Here is a 19,782-nt window from a genome sequence, read left to right as displayed (position 1 = left end):
ATAAATCATCTTATCCTTCTTTGTAACAAAAGAAAATAATCATAAATTTCTTCTCTTTCTTCAAAACTATAAAAACTTATCTTAAATAAAGAGAAAGTTAACTCATTACCAACAATTACTCTAACCTACGTTTGAAAATCTCAGTTTACTAATTTAAGTATTAAAGGGATCGGATCATAAAGCCCTACCTGACTTTAGTTTTTCACGGGTGACACATTAAGAGTATAACATTTCCACATGAGAAGTGTAATACTTCTATCTCGGGTGTACAATACTTTTATCTCGAATTCACTTTGATAGCGTAATATTTTCATAACGATAGTATGATATTTTTCACATTAAAAGCGTAATATTTCTATCTCGAACTCAACTCGAGAGTATAATATCTCCATGTCGAAGGCATATGGAATATTTCTATACATATGGGTCTTAGCCACCACATCGAGCTGACAAAAACAGTAATGATATTTTTCTTTGATAACATGTGACACATTAATAATATAATACTTTCATACAGGAAGTATAATACTTTTATCTTGAATTCATCTTGATAGCGTAATATTTCCACATCGAGAGTGTATTATTTTTACATCAAGAGTATAATACTTTTATCTCGAACTAAATTCGATAGTATAATATTTCCATATTGAAAATACATTGGATATTTCTATGTACATAGGTTTGGACTATCACGTACGGCTGAAAAAAAAATCGATAATGTTTTTTCTTGATAATAAGTACTTCGCTTGAGTTGATTAGACAGATATTAAAAAGTTGATAAAAATATATATTAAGAAGAATATATATATATATATATACATGTAATATTTAAATTTTAGAATTTAAGGGATAAAACATCGCCTTCGATCAGAGCTCGAGGTCGTCTCTCCGGTCCGACATCAAGAAGCTCACTAATGCTGTGGGTGTTACTCTTAGCCCTCAAGGTGCTCGATGAACCTCCCTCCCTCTCTTTCATTAATCGCTATAAGTGAGTTTGAATAAGTCTGAATATTCTAATTTATAGTGATAAATGTGAAGTTATATTAATTTATAAAAAATAAATTTATATATTATATGAAGTGATATTAATGTCAATTAAATTTTTTATGTCATTGCATTCATGTTAGCTAATGAAAATTAATTTGTTTGATTTTATAGGGTTATAAATAAATAAATATAAATATAAAAATATTTATTTATTTATTGAAGTCTGGTGGCTTTCTTCCCTTCCCACTTGCTGGCGCTACGAACCTCATCCTCACTCGGAACAAATATCTCGTAGATTTGTTGTTTTGTCCCGTTCTATACCGCTCTTTTGGGCCGCCTCCCTCCGTCGCTCTTCCGTTTCACGCCTCTCATCCTCCTATTCCACTGCTCGCGTGTCCTCTCTCGTTGCCTCTTGCTCCTCCAAGCAAGCGATAAAAAGAGATAGGCCCGCAGCAGTGCGGACGGCCTCACCCGAGCAGTTCTCGCGATGAAAGCTTGTCGAAGTCTCCTCTCACCTGTCCCGATTCCCATGGTTCCCAAAAATTACCTCAGAACTCCCTACTCCAATTCCGGTGAGTGGAACCCTTCTTATTGGTACAAATATCACTCCTTTGGGGGGACTTTATTTTTCTGGTCGTTTTCGGTGGTATGTAGTGAAATCATGTCGGTTGCACTGAAGTGCCTGTAAGGTGTTTGCTTGTTTTCCTCTTAGGACCTTTTGGGATCCTATAGGTGTCGCCGCCGATGGGTTCAGGTGTAGACACAGGACTCTATACTTACCTGCCATGAATATACACACGAGTCTGGTCCTCACAAGAAGACCTGTAATTGTGCGTTCATTTTATTAGTTAAGGCATAAAAATTGAGAACTTCCATTGGAACTTACTTTTTGGCCTGGTCTCTTTTCATATGGCATTTTAGCTGTCATTAGTTGTAGCGGGCAGCAACTACCACAAATCTTCTGTTTTTCTGTATCATTAAAGCTTCCCTAGAAGGACAAATAATGCTGTATGTGTAGTGAGTTGGCTAAAGAGCAAATGAAAGGAATCTAACACCAAGGGATTAGTATTTGCACGACAAAATTATTTCTGGTGCTCTTGGTGACATGATTTATGTACCAAATGGAGACTTTGTTTGTCAGCCAGCATAAGAGGCCAAACTTAACCACCAGTCCAAGCATCAGGGGAACTCAACCACCTTAGAATCTCTAATAGCTCTGATTTATATTCAGTTTTCTTATAGGGTTGAACCTTTGATTTTTGTGCAACTTCGAAATATGTTCCTTTTGCTGATATTGTTTTTGCAGTTCCAATGCTCCTTGATCAAGCAAGTCAGCCGATGATCCATGTACCAGCCACACAAGTGGTGCATCACATAACCGCATCAGTTCTTTCAAAGGAACAATGTGATGATCTCAAAACTAACCATCTCAATAAGGTTGAAAAATCTGTGCAGGTAGGCTTCCGGGTACTATGTTATATTTGAATTGAACCATGAATATGTATGCACACACACCAAGAGCAAGGAAGAAAGGGAGAGGAGGGGGAGGGGAATGGTGGAGAGAGGTGACTTAGTTTATCTTAAAACTTATCTCAACAAATCTATTGGTTTACTGATAAATAAATAGAGGAGAATAGAAGAGAACAAAAAGAAAGGAAAAGGGAAAAATAGAAAAGAGCTTAAAATATATGAAAATTAAGTAAATAATATTTAAGTAAATTTATGTTCTTAAAAATAAAATATTTCTTTAAAAAAATTAGAGATTGTTAATTCTTTTTCTTAATACAAAATATTAAAAGATTTATATAGATTATCATTTTAAATCTCATCTTTAAATGAAAACATTGTTTAATTTGGTCCTATATCCTAAACTCATATATCCTTAATTAAGACAGTGGTCATGTCTGACACTAGGATCTAAATCCATGGCCAATACACATGGAATTCTCATTTTACTTACTATCATGCTTCATTCAGTTTTACTCTCATGCATGCGATGCCTTTTCTGGTTGAAGGAAGGAGTATTTTGTCATGTATGGTATTTTGGAGTACTTTTATCATTCTATTGGTGGAGTATTGTGAAGGGATGACTCTAGTCAATTATAAGCAGAAACTATATTTGATGTGTTGCTCACATCAATTTCCTCTCTATTGATGATTATTTGATCTTTTAATTTCGAAGGCAACACCAGATAAGTGGTTAACAGAGGCTGGCAGATCATGTTCTGAAGAGAGAGAAAAGCATGAATTTAACCAATACTTGAGATATCTCGAATGCCAGTTGTCTTATCAGCCCAGTTTATGGTATCCGTAAGATAATCTGGCTTACTTTTTTTCGTCGAGCAACATTTATTTGACAATTTTCTGAGTACTGTTTTTTTTATTCTCGAACTTCTTTCTGATATCTCTTCCAGATTCCCTCCTCTTGATGAGGAAAAGCAATCGTTACCAGTCTCTGTAGGTCCAGAAGAAACCAGTACCTGTGTAAGTGGAGACAGCAGTGCTATGCAAGTTGAAAATACTAAAGACTGCATCACACCAGCCGATGTTCTTGCCCTTGCTAAAAAGGCTATGATTGCCTCAAAAATAGCAGCATCTTTGGTGGAACAATCAAATATTTTGGGAATTGAAGTTGATAAATCAAACTTTTTAGGGTGTGTTTCTTATTGATCAGATGCTCACCTTCATTTCTTGACACTTGGAATTGTTTTATGTATCAATGTTTTTCAATTTCTAAGAGTTCTCTTAATCAGTTTTGATGAAGGATCAAACGATGATACTTTTTTTAAAGAAGAAACAACTGTTAGATCAAGAAAGCTATTGGAGAGGCGATCCAAGAAACGTAAGGTCTCCAAGAATCCAAACAATTTTGTACACCATGGTGCCAGTTCAATGACCATCAATCAAAGCAAGAAGATAGATAAAAGGCTTGACTCCAATGACCCCCTCAGGTTATTCTTGTGGGGTCCTGAGACAAAACAACTGTTGACAGTTAAAGAAGAAAAGGATTTATTTGTTAAGATAGAGGCATGTGTTATGTCTATCTTTGTTTGCAAGCTTCCTTTATACTTAGTTGGCATAAGGGGGTCACTGATCATATCCATATGTTTTTTGATTTTTTACTATGAACAGGATCTTATGAGATTGGAAAAAGTTAAAGAAAGACTTCAGTCACAATTTGACCGTGAACCAACATTGGCGGAGTGGGCTCAAGCAGTTGGAATGAGCTGCCAAGATTTACAGTCCTGCCTTTCTTCTGGGAGACGCAACCGAGAAAAGATGATTTATGCTAATTTTCGTCTTGTGGTACATGTTGCGAGACAATATGAAGGGAAGGGCCTTAATATTCAGGATTTGCTGCAGGTTGACTTGGATTGTTTACATGTTCATGCTTAACACAATTTAACGGTTGATACATGTTTTTCTCATGATTTGTTAAAATTGATGTCCTTTCTCCCATCCGAGAGTTGCTTGTAGGCTGTAGCATGTTATATAACTGCTTTGTTCCTTCTTTGAAAGTTGTTTCATATTGCAAATTTTTTGGGTAAAATATTCTATAACTAACTGAAAACTTCCATATGTAATTCATGTGATACAAATAGGTACCTGGCACCAGGGGAATAGTATTTGATCAATGTTGTATTTTTACACCTGCTGAAGTTCATTTAAAAGACAATTCTATAAAATCTACCTTAATTCTGGTTTCTGCTTCATTCTACCATCACATAATTCTATATCCCAGTTGTATATCTAAAGTGCATTCCATTTTGTTTCACGGAACATTCCTACTACTCTTCATTGTGTCAAAAAGTTTGTATTATTATAGGAGGGAAGCAGGGGCCTTATGAAGAGCTTAGAGAAGTTCAAGCCAAGAGCTGGATGCAGATTTCCAACTTATGCATATTGGTGGATAAGGCAATCGATCAAGAAGGCCATATTTAAAAACTCTCGAACCATTCGGTTACCAGTTGAGTTTTGGCTTCCTCGTCATATTTTTTAGTTTACTTGGAACCTTGACATTAGTTCAAGCTGAAAGTTCAATGATCTAAATCATTTATCTTTGCTTCCCACTATGATGCTTTATCTTGCTTCTAACACTGTTATTTCCAATTGCCATGCTAAATGAATCTCTCGTATGCAATAAAGCACATTGCTGTCAGCTGACATAACTAGATCTAAAGTATTCTTATCTCTATTCTTTTCATGTTGAAGCGTGGAGATGTTATAGCTGAAGCTAAACCATTGCATTATTTGCAATTTTGCATAGTGTCATCTGAAAAATGGTATCTCATCAATGCTGTGCCGTTCTCTTATCATGTTTGGTTGTTGCAGGAAAATGCTTTTGCACGATTGAAAAGCATAAGAGAAGCAAGGAGATTGTGCATTCAAGAAGGCCTTCTCCCAACAAATGAAGAGATAGCAAAACGTGTTGGCATCACTGTTCAGAAGTTGGAAATTTTGTTATTGAACTCTAGATATCCAATTTCAATTCAAAGGCGTCCTTGGTTAGATCAGGATGTCACTTTTCAGGTAGGTTAATAAACACAGTATCATACATCTCACAAACGGAATCATCTGAGTGTAATTTGATATTTATGTGTGCATGTTTAGATGTATATGTAAATATTAGAAGTTTACAATGTCTCCACGATTTACATGTATGTATTATGCATCTGTAAATATGTAGGTCTTCGTTCTTGCTCATTGTGTCACCGGTAAGCCTTGTTCCATGTATTTGGTTTGTCTTCTTAGTTTGGAAATCCACGCTCACTAAGCATTCTAATTGAAGGTTGCATTTTCTAGCTCAGCTTCTCCAATGCTTCTCGTAATTTCGTTCATTGCTAGTTTATATCTTATTGCACATGCTGTTGACACCATGTTCAGACTTGTTCCATGTAAACATGCTCTCCTTTTAAACCTTATCCAAACAAGTGTTCCTCAACCCCGTCCACAAAAAATGCAGTTATTCCTCCATGTCTTTTGAGAATAATGAACTCTTTCCTTGGGACATATCCATTGGAATGGAGAAGGTATAAACAGGTTCTGGGGCAACAATGTCTGATAGGATATGCATTATTTTGGCTACTTTCTGACAACTTTATCAAATTCTAGTTCATGTCTTGTGTAAATAATTTTGATTTAGATATTGGCATGCTTCCCTATATGTATACTCTCTTCAAAACTTATCAAAAAGAATTCTCCATAACTCCTGGAATACAACAAAAACAATCTTTCAATTTTAAGGGATCGACGTTAATAGAATGGAAGATTCACAATCTGATTCTGAGGTAAGGTCTGATTAAATTTTTAGGATTTTGGCCACTACTTCGAGTTTCAATATGATTTTCTTGATGAATGGATCTCTAAGCTTGATTTTGTACATCATATCAGGAGAAATTTTGTTTCTTTTCTTGTTCTTATTTAATGTTTACTTAATTTCTAATGGTTCTGATGCCACCAGGAAACAGTAGCAGACCCCAAGATTGAGATTCCTGATCTTGTCATAGCCAAGCAGATGATGAGGCAGCACGTACGCAATCTTCTAAATATATTGAAACCGAGGGAGAGGGTTATAATTCAGTACCGGTTTGGGATCCGTTGCAGCGAACAGAAGTCTCTCTCGGAGATTGGTGCCATGTATGGCCTTTCGAAAGAGAGGGTTCGGCAGCTAGAGAGCCAGGCGCTAGGCAAGCTGAGGAAGTGCCTCCAAAGCCAAGGTTTAGAAGCTTATCTTGACTTGCTTATTTGAGAGGTCTGCCAATTGCATTTATTTAATGGCAATTGAGTTTCTGCACTTCCTCTACCAATTAATCCATATATCATCTATGTATCACTGTACATACTACCAGTCTGTAAATGGTTGGCATATCCAACTATCTTGCTGGAACCATTCAAGATATTTAGCAAACGTTGTGATAAGAACATAAACTTGTTGTTTTCTGGACTTGTTTTTGGCTCGAAATTAGTTGTGTTTTCTCACCATGGAAAACTTTTTTTTTTTCCCCTTAGATTCTCGAGATAAAGGTTTTAAAATCTTGACCTGATATCGGTTTTAGACATTTAGCGGACCGGTATGGTATCAGTGTACTCAACAATACTGATCCATACCATCTGACACCAGTTTATCTTGGATCGATTCGATGTTTGAAACCATGGTTGGGGATCTCTTCATTTTTATTTTTACCAGCATCTTAAACCCATTAGCTTAGTTTTAGAGAGAATCTTGTTCTTGTTGTCATTAATTGGTTCTGCTTGGCTTTAGACAGACTATTAAACTGAGGTGTTCTCTTGTTGTCATTAATTGGTTCTGCTTGGCTTTAGACAATATATTAAACTGAGGTGTTCTCTTATCACAATGCAAGGGAAACTTTGTTGTGCCTGAGGTGTTCTCTATCACAATGTTTGTCTCGTGTTCTTATGTTTGAAATCTTTGCAGACGAGTGTGAATCATTGTTTTCATGCCACCGTAATTTACCTGTGAACAGAGAACTGATTGAATGATCCCAATCTATCCGTAAATCCTATTCGAATCTGATGAAAGCCGAGTTGGATAGATCCAACGACACGTGACCGAACCCGTAACCATTGATCTAGAGATCGCAGCCGTCCAAATCGACTGATCTCGGAATCTTGATTTGGCCTTGTCCTCGCGAGCAGCCCCCACGTCGCTAACATCTCGCGCAGGTTTCCCGGCGCCTTGTATGCTGCCGTGATTTGGAAGGATCCGCGGAATAAGCGTGCAGCGGCAGACGCCGCTGTCAACCCACAGGCCGAGCAGCGTCCGGTGTGGATCCCAATTCTAAGTCAACTGATGTGTGCTCGTGATGATGTGCCAATTAGTTCCGATCCCAACACCCCGTCCTATCATCAATTAGGGTTTAGAAGCTCTATAAATAATCATATATTTTTTTTTATAAATAATCTTTTTTAACAGTAACTCTAAGAAAAAACCCCTATAGAAACCCCCTAAAAATAAAAAATAAAAATTCAACTGTTGAAATGAGTTTGTGCAATTTTGCTAAGGTGATTTTTCTAGAACATATTTATATTTTAAATATTTTTATCAGTATTTTTCTTTTTATTCTTCCTTAAATTTTTTTTTTATTTTTTTAAAAAATTATCTTATAATTTTTTTCCCACTTATATGGTGTTTTGACTTGTTATAATATTTTCATCAACATAATAAAAATACTATAAACTAATTCGAAAACATGGTAAATTTTTAAATGAACTTCTAATTTTAACTAAATTAACTATAAACTTAAAATTATAGTACTGTAATAGTTCATGAGCGAGAATAATTTGACAAAAAAAATTTTAGGAGTATTTTGGGTATTTTAAAATTAAGGTATTATTTAAGAAAAACAAAAGATGAGTAAATTTTAAGAAATATATAAAATATGAATATTTTCTAATGAAATAGATGATGTTAGTGAAACCATACACCACGTAATAACGGCCCATTAAATATTATGATTACATAAATTATCTATAAAAAAACCTCAAAAATATTCATGAAGGGGGGTATATATTGTATTTATCAAAAATCAATATATCCCCCCTTCATGAACATATTTAAGATTTTTTATTAATAATTTATGTAATCATAATATTAGTGAATTCCTGAAAAAAACTATTTTTTTGGGCTTTTCTAAGAAAAAACTATATATATAATTTTAAAAATAAAATAAATAATCATATTCATCCTAATATTATTAGTTAAGTGCGAAAATGATAAATAAAAATATAGTTTCAATATCTCTTTTATTATCAATAATTTTATCAAAAAAAGATAATTTCAACGTTAAAAATAAAATGAATATTATTTATTTCAATTGATGATGTTATAATAGTAAATAATATTATTTATTTTAATTTTCAGAATTAAAAGAAATACGATGTTAATAGGGTCATATAATTAGACCTATATAAAACTACTGTTACTAACTCCATCTAAAATTATTGATGATGTAATTTCTAACATTAAAATAGATCTAATAGTACTCCATGTCTACTAAAATATAAATAATACCATGTGAATTATAAGCGAGATTGTGATAGCTAATATAATACCCTTGATTAGTCCCATATCAAAAGTGGATAAGATTAAAATTTGATCAGTAGTTTAGACCAAACGAAGTTGATAGGCTAGTTAGCTCATCATTTGGTATATATATATATATATATATATATATATATATATATATATATATATATATATAATTTGCTACAGTAAGAAAAAGACAAGGCCCCAGACAAACATGATTCCCTCCAAAGAAGTGCCGCACCCAAAGCCACTTTAAAATCACCAGGTTACCACGCCACCGAACTCCCTCGAAGTCGCAAAACTCCATTGTTTTTATCCGCTGGTCCTCTTTAATTAAAGTGTTCGGGAGGACCGTGTGACGCCCGTCGTAGAGTCACCGAAAAAGCGGGAAATAAATAAATAAATAAGAAAAAGATATCTGTCATTTTTTTTTATATCTCCCCCTGAGAAGTGTCTTCTCGCTCGGATCGAGGTGTTCCGATGAGTTTCTTTGCCGAGATCCCTCTTTGCGTGGCCATTTATTGCGGTCGTGGCACTTGATTCTCTGTTCGGCCTTCGTTCTCGTCGCAGATCCTGTCAATCGAGGATCTTGTCAGGTAGTGTGCTCTGCTGCTTCGGTTGCTTCCTCTTGAGTGGTTCTTTGAGTGTGTCTATTTCTCTCAGCGATCCGGAACTTTCTCTAGCGATAGTTGTAGTGGTTGGTCGGATGTTGGTGGGATGTCGAGGTAATTTGGTGGGCCGGTGTTTTCTGTTTCCGTTTTGCCCTTTGGGTTCTTCTAGGGTTTAAGGGTTTTGAGTGGTAGGTAGCTCAAATGAGGGTTGTTTGCTTTCTTGGAGTATTCTTGAAGAAAATCCATTGTTTTTTTTCTCGAGGGTTGAAAGAAGATGGTGGTCTTTCTGTTGTATAGTTTGGTTGTTGTAATATGTAGCTTTGGTTGTGATTCAAAATCTCAAGTTTCAAGCAGGTCTTCAGGTAATGGTATTTCGACCTGTATGTTGTTTTTCTTGTCAGTGTTGTCGAGGTATTGGAAATGGTAAAAACGTTGCTCTTATTATCGTTAAAGTTACGTATTTCTAAATTTGTTAGTTTTTTCTTAGACAACATCACCTATTGGATGCGAAGAGCTCAAGTTCTATCTTTTATATGTATATTCTGCGTACACATGATTGCAACACAAATGGAGTGGTTTACGCTAGGTTGATACTAACATTAGTGAAATTTAATGAATTACTGTTTGCATTTTTCCAAAGATGAATTGGTTTTAATGAATGCTAGTTGGTTTTCACCTTCCTTAATTTTTATCTGAAGATTCTGAACTGTGTGCAGGTCAGGCAAGAATCCTTGCTAGAGATGAGAACTATAAGAAATATATATGCATGAAATTAGTTGGATGATGAAGTTGTGGAATTATGCACAAAGAAAGTTCTTTGTTCGAAAACCATATAATAATACCTTTCAGAGCATGGCGATATCTTCTGATGGATTGATATTTTAAAATCTGTTAAGGACAAAAGGAAATGGAAGAGATACAGTCTTATTCAGATAACTATAGGTCATCTTCGTCTTCGGCAAGTAGTCCGATTGGCAGACCACCAGCAGGTGCATTCTTCTACCTGAGGAAACCTGGTACTCTGAGGCAACCTATCTCGTTCGAGGATTCACCAGACTGGGATGACACAGAGATTGATGCACACCTAGAGGAAGTTGGTGACTCAATCCATATTGCAACTGCTACAGCCTCTCCATCCTTGTCAAAGATTAACAGTGGTTCGCTACCATCTCCATCCTTGCCTGAGGCTTCAACATCTGTTACTGCAAGGAAGATTGCAGGGGCATCTATAGTATGGAAGGAATTGACTGTTACATTAAATGAAAAGGGGAAGTACTCAGATAAGGTTGTGAAAAGTTCAAATGGATATGCTCTGCCAGGCACACTTACTGTTATAATGGGGCCTGCACGATCTGGGAAGTCTACATTGCTTAGGTCCATTGCAGGTTTGTGTCCAAAGACTCAAAACTGATGTTGAAGTTTGTTTTCTCAAAAAAAAAAAAGGGTTAATACAGTGGTGAACCTTATTAATTATTAGTAAAAGATTCATCGGCTAAAAGAATCTCTAGCAAAAATGTTGAAATAAGCAGTTCTCTTAAACTTGTCGCCGCTGCTGCTTCTGAGACTTCATGATAGATATTTCTATTTGTATTCTCCTTTTAGGTAAACTGCAAGATCCAGCAAGAATGTATGGTGAGGTTTTTGTGAATGGGGTGAAATCATGCATGCCATACGGTTCATATGTAAGTGATCAGTTAGTCGCTCATTTTTTGCATATTAAGTCTGTTCAAGATTCCGAAAGTTATACACTATAATAACTACTTTTACCTCTATGCTGGAGCCTGACCTTCTAATAGTTTTATTTAGTTGAAGCAATCATCTTTTTGAATACAGAATTTAGTGATGTGAACTAGCTGCCACTTTGTTTTGGTAACTTCTCAGAGAAAATGTCCCTTTACCTTCATAATAATTGTTATGGTGAACATCATTGTTAAGAGCCCTATATTTTTATTTTCTCTTTAGTTTTTATTTATGCTTCCACACTGAAGACTCTTGTGACAGATTTTGACACTATGAACAGCAACAAGCTGTAGTGTCTCAGTGGTGTTACATTAAAAATATTGTACTCTACCAGATAGACCCATTTGCATTATTATTTGTCTTCCTGGGTATGAAGTTTATGTTCTGTGATACTTTTTTAAATAGTGCTATGACCAGCACTATTAAAGTGCTGGCCTGGTAGTTCAACTTTATGCATTGGTCATGTTATCACTATCTGTTATTTGAAATGGTTTCATGGAATTGTAGACTAGATGCCACATTTATCTGTGGATGAGTAATGTATTCTTTTGATGCTTTGTTCGCATTTATGCTACATTTATCTGTGGTTGAATTATATCATTGCTTGCAAGGAATTCACCATGTAGTTTGCCACCTTATATTGGGCCTGCCATGGTCATCTTTTTCATGCTTTCCACTATTCTGTATTATCCCATTTTCTCAAAATTTCTTCAAACAAAATACCAGAATCTAAGGGCTCGAATGTCTCACAGTTGATACAGGATTTGACATGGGATGATATGAATGTTGCTTAAGTGAGGTCTCCATACCATGGTTAACAATCTCAGTACTGGACTATGTCGAAATACCATTTGGCACCGAGAAGTGGGAAGCAGGGAGGAGGAGAAGAAGAAGAGGAAAAGAGGAGGCCCGTAGTAGTTGGGTGGCTGTGCGGCGGTGGCATGTGATGTGAGACGAATTGGGATTTTTTTTTTTTGGGGGGGGCGGGGTGGGGGGGGATGGTGTGTACTGAAAAGACAACAATAATACCCAGATTGATAAATACAGTCCTATACATACCAGTCCCAGGGAAATTTGATACTGTGCTTCGTGCTTCTGTTGTGGAAATTGATGATCCTGTACTGTGTACTGTACATTTTTGTCATCTTTTCTACAAAATGAGTGTTTACTGATAACTTCTAAATTCCATTAGCATTTATATCTTGAGGGTTTAATTAACCTGTTTGTGGTGTTCTGTAACCCACAAATGATTGATGAGATCCTGTCGGCAGGACTGGTTAAACATGAAAATGTATTCAAATGTTTATGATGATCATTTGATTGTTCTAATCGTCTTCTAATTGTTTGAAGCATTATTTTAGGATATAAATCGATCTTAATTTGCAGAGATTGCCAAATAAAATCAAGAATAGTTTATGATGATTAATGCTGTGTAGCAATTAGAGGAACATAGAAAGGAAAAAAAAAGGAGTATATCTTCAAAGGTAGTACAACTTTGACATAAGTTGTAAAAGAGTTTAGACATCGTCATTGTGTTGTGCGTTTGATTGCTTTACATGATATTTCATGTGTGCATGAGGCTTGTCTGAAGATTTGTGGTACATGAAATGTCAACGTAACTATTAAGTTGTCAGACATTTGTTAGATATGCTTATTTATGAATGCCATCAGATACTAAATACGATCGTTGGAAGTTTTTGTTTCTAAAGCACAATCTATATCCTTAAAAAAAAACATGCATATCTTATGACCCATGTAACCATCATTTAAGTAGATTTCTCTTGCTCATGTATTAAATCCTGGCTTTCTCTCCATTATTAAACATTGTAATGCTTCTGTGGTGTCAGAGTTACCGACAAGCCTTTTCTCATTTCAAATGAATAAGCAATAAAATTTATGTACATGTGATGTGAAAATGACAACATTTTATTTGGTGTATCCAATTACTTCTTTTTGTATCATAGAAGCCAGTTCAGTATCTAATGATCTTTTATTTGTATTTCTGAGCTTTAAATTCATCTGGGGGACTTCTGCCATATTCCATGTGGTGGTATAGTCATTTATTCTGCTGTTATTTAAATAGAAAGAATCTTTTATTTAATATTAAACAGTGTACAAGATGACTCGAACCCGAGACCCATTACTTATGCAACAATACATTGACCACTAGGATGTCTCAACAGATATTTATTCTGCAGTTGCTGGGGCATTTCTTCTATTCATTTCTTCCATTTTTAAAAAACCAGACGAGCTGCCTCCCTTGGACGCACTAATTTCACAGTACACAACTACACCTACAGATGACGATGAGATTTTGGTTTAAGAGTTATACTAGAAACTTATGTCATATTGAGCCATCTGGGAACTCAAGATTTTTTACCCTTGTTGCTGAGGTTTTGGCATCATCCATTTCTTTTCATGCTTTATTGTGTCATATGCCTGGAATTTGTTTTTTTTATTCAATCAGATACGACACAGACATTCCATACATGTGCTGCTTTCTTGTATGCCCTATACTTAACCAAACATTTGCAGGGTTATGTTGATAGGGATGATATGTTGATCGAATCACTAACCGTGCGTGAGATGCTATATTACTCGGCGCTTCTGCAACTTCCTGGTTTCTTCTTTCAAAAGAAGAGCTTTATTGAGGATGCCATATCAGCTATGTCTCTGGGAGATTTTGCAGACTCACTCATTGGTGGCCATTGTTACACTAAGAGTCTTCCTAGTGGAGAAAGAAGACGTGTTAGTATTGCTCGGGAGCTTGTAATGAGGCCACATGTTTTGTTTATTGATGAACCACTTTATCATCTTGACAGGTTCCATACAGTACTTTCTAAGGATCTACAATATGTGATAAAAAATTTCCTGTGGTTTTGTTTATTTGCTGAATGCATTTTCTTTCAGTGTATCAGCTCTTCTGTTAATGGTTACATTAAAGAAACTCGCAAGCACTGGCTGCACTCTTATTTTCACAATGTATCAGAGTAGCACGGAAGTTTTTGGCCTCTTTGATAGAATTTGTTTACTCTCAAATGGAAACACACTATTCTTTGGAGAGACATTGGCTTGTTTGCAGGTGAGTACTTCTAATTTAGGTTGATTATTTTATGAAACTTGAAGGTGCATGGGTAACTTGTTATTTCACATCATGGCCCAAAGAATCAACTCTGTTTGCTCTGCAGCATTTTTCTAATGCAGGGTTTCCTTGCCCAATTATGCAAAGTCCCTCAGATCACTTTCTGCGAGCAATCAACACTGATTTTGATAGGATAATAGCAATGTGCAAGAATTTACAGGTAACATTGTTGAGTTCTGCTTTTAGAAGTCCGGAGATGGCTTATATACACTATCTATTTGTCTTTCAGCACCATGTAATTGCTTGTGAACACTACTAACAGGAGGATAATAGTGATCTCTCATCAGTAAACATGGATACAGCCGTCGCTATTCGAACACTTGAAGCTACTTATAAATCATCAGCTGATTCTGCTGCTGTTGAATCTATGATTGTGAAACTGATCGATAAGGTGCACATTCCAAACTCTTTATTTGTCTTTACACTTGTTTCTGCCTTTATATTTTGATTTCTTAACTATCTTTCTACACGGTTTGTAGATGCTTAAGCTGTTCACAGTAGTAAATATGAAACAATATGTTTTCAAGGAGCATAACAAAAGGTTAAAACATAAATCTTTGATTAAATCTTGTTGATGAGACATATAATATATTGTCCACAACCCACATATCTGTTTTTTTGTCTGGCAGGGGCATACGGTGCAACTTGTAAGTTTAATTTTCTTATTTTGTGGCTACAACTATCGCATTAGTCTTCTGAGTTCTGATGCTGCTTTTCTTTTCCTTGTTGCAATGATTTTAATTAGTAAGAGAAAAAATAATATTTAAGAGACAAGGCTCCAGGAGACAGTCCAAACTGGATAGGTTTCTGTAGCTGCTTTAAGCAAAGCTTTAAAATCAGTAGGGACCATTGTTTTGACTCATGTGAATGGTGATCTGGCACCAACTTTGTATTGGGTGGTCAACCGTGCAGAGCTCTAAATAATCGCTTTAACCCGTGAGAAATCAGTGAATCAGTCGTTTATTGATGCAAATCATTTCTTTCAACTTCTATTGTGGGTTAAATCTGCCCTTCCTCTTTTTGCCTAGTTGATCTAATTGTGATCTCTTTGGACTTCCTTTCCTTTCAGCTCTTTTTTACCATCTCTTTTAGGCTGTTTCAGTGGTTCTTTTCCTGTATCTTCTATCTGTTCCTTCAACCACCCTTGTGGTGTATTGACATCATCAGCGCTTTTTTATCATAAGCTTCCGACTTTTGCATTTAATGCAGCCTTCATGTCACTACCAACCGTTGTGATTCTTCTCTCTTTTGCAGTTGATGAAGCCATCATGTTCTATACCAACTGTAGTCTCCCAGACCTATTTTTGTTAAATCTCATTTTTCCCTGCTATGCAGTCTCCTTCATTCTTTTTGTCTTATCTGGCAACAGTTGATGCACATTTTTTAACCATGCCATGTCCCTGATGATGAACACTTGATTCCTTATATCCCTCATCCTCTTTCTTGAACTTGCATTTCCACCTGATGAGCTGAAAAATGCACAAATATGATCACCTGTTTGCTTCTTGTCACCAGAAGCCTGTGTGATCCTTTTAGAGTGAAGACAGTGGGCCAAGTTTCAAGAATATTTGCTCCAAGTATTCCATATACTTTCCAATGAAAATTTACAAATGGCAATCTTCTTTAAGGAGACCCTTAGGTTGAGATTAATTTCATGGCATAATCAGTTATTAGGAAAATTAATTATTACTAGATAACCAATTTTACTATCTTATGGACAGATGTGACATTTTTGGTAGAATAAATCAGCACATTAATCTTCAATGCAACTAAAAATCATACATAACTCCAAGCATATTTGACGATTAGTCATGCAAAGCTACAGTAACAATCTCATAGATTGTCTGTTTCTTCTAACACAGCTATACTGAAATATTAACAAATTCTGTCCAACTTATGCCGCAGGGAGGACCTTATCTTAAAAGTAAGGGCAAGGCTAGTTGTGCCACACGCATTGCAGTGTTAACATGGAGGTCATTATTGATTATGTCAAGGGAATGGAAGTATTTTTGGATCCGCTTTGTTTTATATTTGCTTCTCACGCTTTCCATAGGTACTATATTTTCCAACAGTGGAGATTCTTTGTCATCTGTAACGGTGAGTGTATCCTAATACTTGCAAATTATTTGTGGAACCTTTTACATTATAATTTCACAAATCATGATTGATTATTTGAGTTTTAATCCACACTGGATATCATATTAACTATATAAAATTAGCTTCCAACTTCACCCTTTTCCCTCCTCATCTCCACTTGCTTCTTTCCTCTCATTCCCCATCTCCCTTGGGATTAGCGCAAAAACTTCTTTGATAAGTTATTTGATTGGATCAGTTTTGGCTATTGCAATACTGATGAATTAACTACATATGCCTTGTACATATCACCAAACTGTATAACATTTTCAACTAATGAAAATAATTCTTAAGACCATGTTTGTGTTATCACAGTATCACAGGATATGTTTATTATGTCTTAATCTTATTGGGAGTGTCATTAGATATGGAGCTCTGGCATGGTACCCTTGACTTTGAAGTGCAGTATATGGAATTTTATTCATGTGAATCTGCCAAGTCTTAGCTTTGATTATTTGCTTATAAATTAGTTTAGTTTCAGTCTAGGATCCTGGGATCAAATTAAGAAAGCATTTGTTGGAAATCATTCCTTTTTATTTCTTGTTTTAAGTGCAATTATTTGTATGCATTCATGATGCCAGACTTAATATGCTAGGTCTTATTCTAATTTGTTTACTTGCAGGTAAGAGTTGCTGCAGTGTTCTCCTTTGTATCATTTATATTATTGCTCAGTGTAGCTGGATTGCCTGCTCATATAAATGAAATCAAGGTAACTGCCAAACTTTTTATGAACGAGTGTCATCTTTTAATGTCTCAGACAATTGTGGTTTTTTTGTGTGTGAGTGCGTTCGCAATATAACCTGTCTGTATCCCTATCTAAATGTAAGACAATGTATGTTGTCTTCAAGCTAGCAAATGAGTTTGTGAAATATAGGACTAGCAATCAGCAAGACCGTGGTCTTCTTTTGGTCCATTGTTCCACTGAGTCTGGTCCTGCTCCAGCTTCTAGACAATACGAGCTTCTTTCTCTTGCTGAAGATCCCCAAAACAGTTTGCAGTAATTATAGGTCAGGACTATTGAATGTGATTTCTTGTTTCAGGGCAATCACTAGTCATTTGTGGTTGGATGAAAGATGCCAGTCCTTATCCTTTTCATCTATTCATCACTGTAAAGTTAAACTTGATCATTATTTAAATGCTCTCTACTCAAGTTAATTTGTTCTGGTGGTAAATTAATTAGATAAATATCTTGTTTAACTCCTGATTTTTATTTCATCAACATTACTCATTGTTTTATGTCATGGTTGTTAGAGCACACGTCCATCCTTTGAATGATTGAGTCCAGAATAAAAATATTTTTACTTATAACAGTAGGTAAGATTTGATTTTTTTTCATTGCTTTGTTGATAGTTAAAAAATAAGCTATTGATTTGGGAGAATCTGGCAAACATTTTGTTCTTTTAGGTCTATGGATCACAAAGTTTGTTGGACATAGTCTCTGATTCTTGTTTACATCATGTAGAACTTAGACGTGATACTCTGGTAGATGATGCCTGATCTGGTTACAGTTCTTTTAACTGACTATACCATAGATTTGTAATCTATCCGTTAATGTTTTGCAGATATTCACCCATGAGGAATCAAATGAACATTCTGGACCAGTAGTTTTCCTACTTGGGCATCTGTTATCCAGCATTCCATTCCTGTTCCTCGTATCTATTACCACAGCCCTGATATTCTATTTCCTGGTTGGGATGAGGAACGAGTTCAGCTTGTTGATGTACTTCATTCTGAATGTATTCATGTGCCTATTAGCAAATGAAGCATTTATGATGGTTGTTGCCCTTATCTGGCTTGAAACTTTCAAATGCATTTTGACTTTGGTTTTTATACATGTAAGTGGCTATACATGCTATACATAATCTTAGTACTTTTATACAATTCTAATGAAAGCACACTCTATCTCATGTTCTCTAGTGTTGAAGTACTATCATAGTGAAGGACATGGTCTACCTTGCTGTTATTGCAGCATAGGAAGTCTGAAACCTTAAACATGATATAAAATCTGACATGGGGTTTGTTTCCTAGGTCATGATGATGCTTGTGGCAGGATATTTGAAGATAGCAGACGCTTTGCCGGGACCAGTTTGGAAGTGCCCTCTGTCCTATGTTGCCTTCCACACTTATGCTATCGAGGCATGTAATCACCGTGTCTCAAATTTTAATGATTATACCTTTTTTTTTGTTCTATAGGAAATTCAATGAGAGGTATATAAGGATATTCAATAATGTGCAGGGCCTCCTCGAGAACGAGTATGTTGGAACTTCTTTTGCCGTTGGCCAGGTCAGGGCTATTTCTGGTGTACAAGCTGTTCATGCTTCTTACGACATTTCTCCTTCCAGAAATGCAAAGTGGGGAAACTTATTGGCATTGTTCTTAATGGCAGTAGGATACCGCGTTCTCTTGTTTGTTTTGCTTCGGTTTAACGTGCGGAAAAACATTGTCAATTGTAACTTTTGCTGTCTTAAAATGAATACAACAAAGTCAAGGTGAATGAATCATATGCTTTGCCCTTCTCCAAATATGATGTTCGAAGCTGAAAAATTGTAGATTGAAGCCTCTGTTTACACCAAGGCTATGTTTTTAAGCCTGCTCTTAAAGCAGAAGTGCATTTATTGTTTTCCACTAAATTCAAAAGGATGATGATGATGTCTTGCTACAACTTCAGACTTTGTTGATTTGGTTAAGTTGATACTGTTTCCATGATGGAATAGATGCATTTTCATTTTTTCTTAGAGAGACTTGTAAATGTACAGGACATGTATAAAAGATCTGCATTATTTGCCACTGACTCCATGTTGCACCACCTCAAATGGTCCAAGTTGGAGCTCCAACGTCTGTTGTGTCACATCTACTTTGCATTATCACTGTTTCTGTGGATTTTTTTTAATGTTTGCCGAATACCTCCCCTGGTTTCGACAAATCTGTGTTTTGATAACTTGTCATGTCAACAGATGGCTCACCACATTTCTTGTGCTCTATCTGGTGCAAGTTGGCACCTTGGGAAACATGGTGTTGATGCCTTGGTGTGGGTTCAAAGTGAGTTCATGTCTTGGTGTGGTTTCTAAGTACGCTTTGTATACTTTATAGGTTTGATATAATTTATCGGATCATAGGTTTG

At 35.8% G+C, this 19,782-nt stretch overlaps 2 protein-coding genes across 3 annotated transcripts; both read left to right on the top strand.

Moving 5' to 3' along the window:
• The first annotated feature begins 1,256 nt into the window (after positions 1-1,256).
• On the top strand, positions 1,257-6,927 carry LOC103971682 (RNA polymerase sigma factor sigF, chloroplastic). The gene is made up of 9 exons (XM_009385765.3): positions 1,257-1,559; positions 2,294-2,442; positions 3,170-3,297; positions 3,402-3,641; positions 3,741-4,014; positions 4,120-4,350; positions 4,814-4,954; positions 5,320-5,517; positions 6,449-6,927. The coding sequence occupies exons 1-9, from the start codon at positions 1,475-1,477 to the stop codon at positions 6,734-6,736; spliced, it is 1,734 nt and encodes a 577-aa protein (XP_009384040.2). The 5' UTR covers positions 1,257-1,474; the 3' UTR covers positions 6,737-6,927.
• Positions 6,928-10,372: 3,445 nt separating this feature from the next.
• On the top strand, positions 10,373-19,162 carry LOC135597421 (ABC transporter G family member 3-like). Of its 2 annotated transcripts, none has more exons than XM_065090344.1 (11): positions 10,373-11,030; positions 11,248-11,327; positions 13,921-14,207; positions 14,296-14,467; positions 14,574-14,687; positions 14,790-14,918; positions 16,433-16,624; positions 17,283-17,369; positions 18,223-18,495; positions 18,689-18,796; positions 18,897-19,162. In XM_065090344.1, exons 1-11 carry the CDS (start codon positions 10,553-10,555, stop codon positions 19,152-19,154), a joined length of 2,178 nt encoding a protein of 725 aa, XP_064946416.1. In that variant the 5' UTR covers positions 10,373-10,552; the 3' UTR covers positions 19,155-19,162. The 2 variants fall into 2 exon arrangements, with proteins under 2 accessions (XP_064946416.1, XP_064946417.1); XM_065090345.1 differs by having other exon boundaries at positions 10,404-11,030; positions 18,689-18,800.
• The last annotated feature ends 620 nt before the right edge of the window (positions 19,163-19,782 follow it).

This window comes from Musa acuminata, chromosome BXJ1-11 (genome assembly GCF_036884655.1).
Source record: "Musa acuminata AAA Group cultivar baxijiao chromosome BXJ1-11, Cavendish_Baxijiao_AAA, whole genome shotgun sequence".
NCBI lineage: Eukaryota > Viridiplantae > Streptophyta > Magnoliopsida > Zingiberales > Musaceae > Musa > Musa acuminata.
Note: the sequence above shows the minus strand (reverse complement) of the source record. Positions and strands in the feature narration are given on the sequence as shown.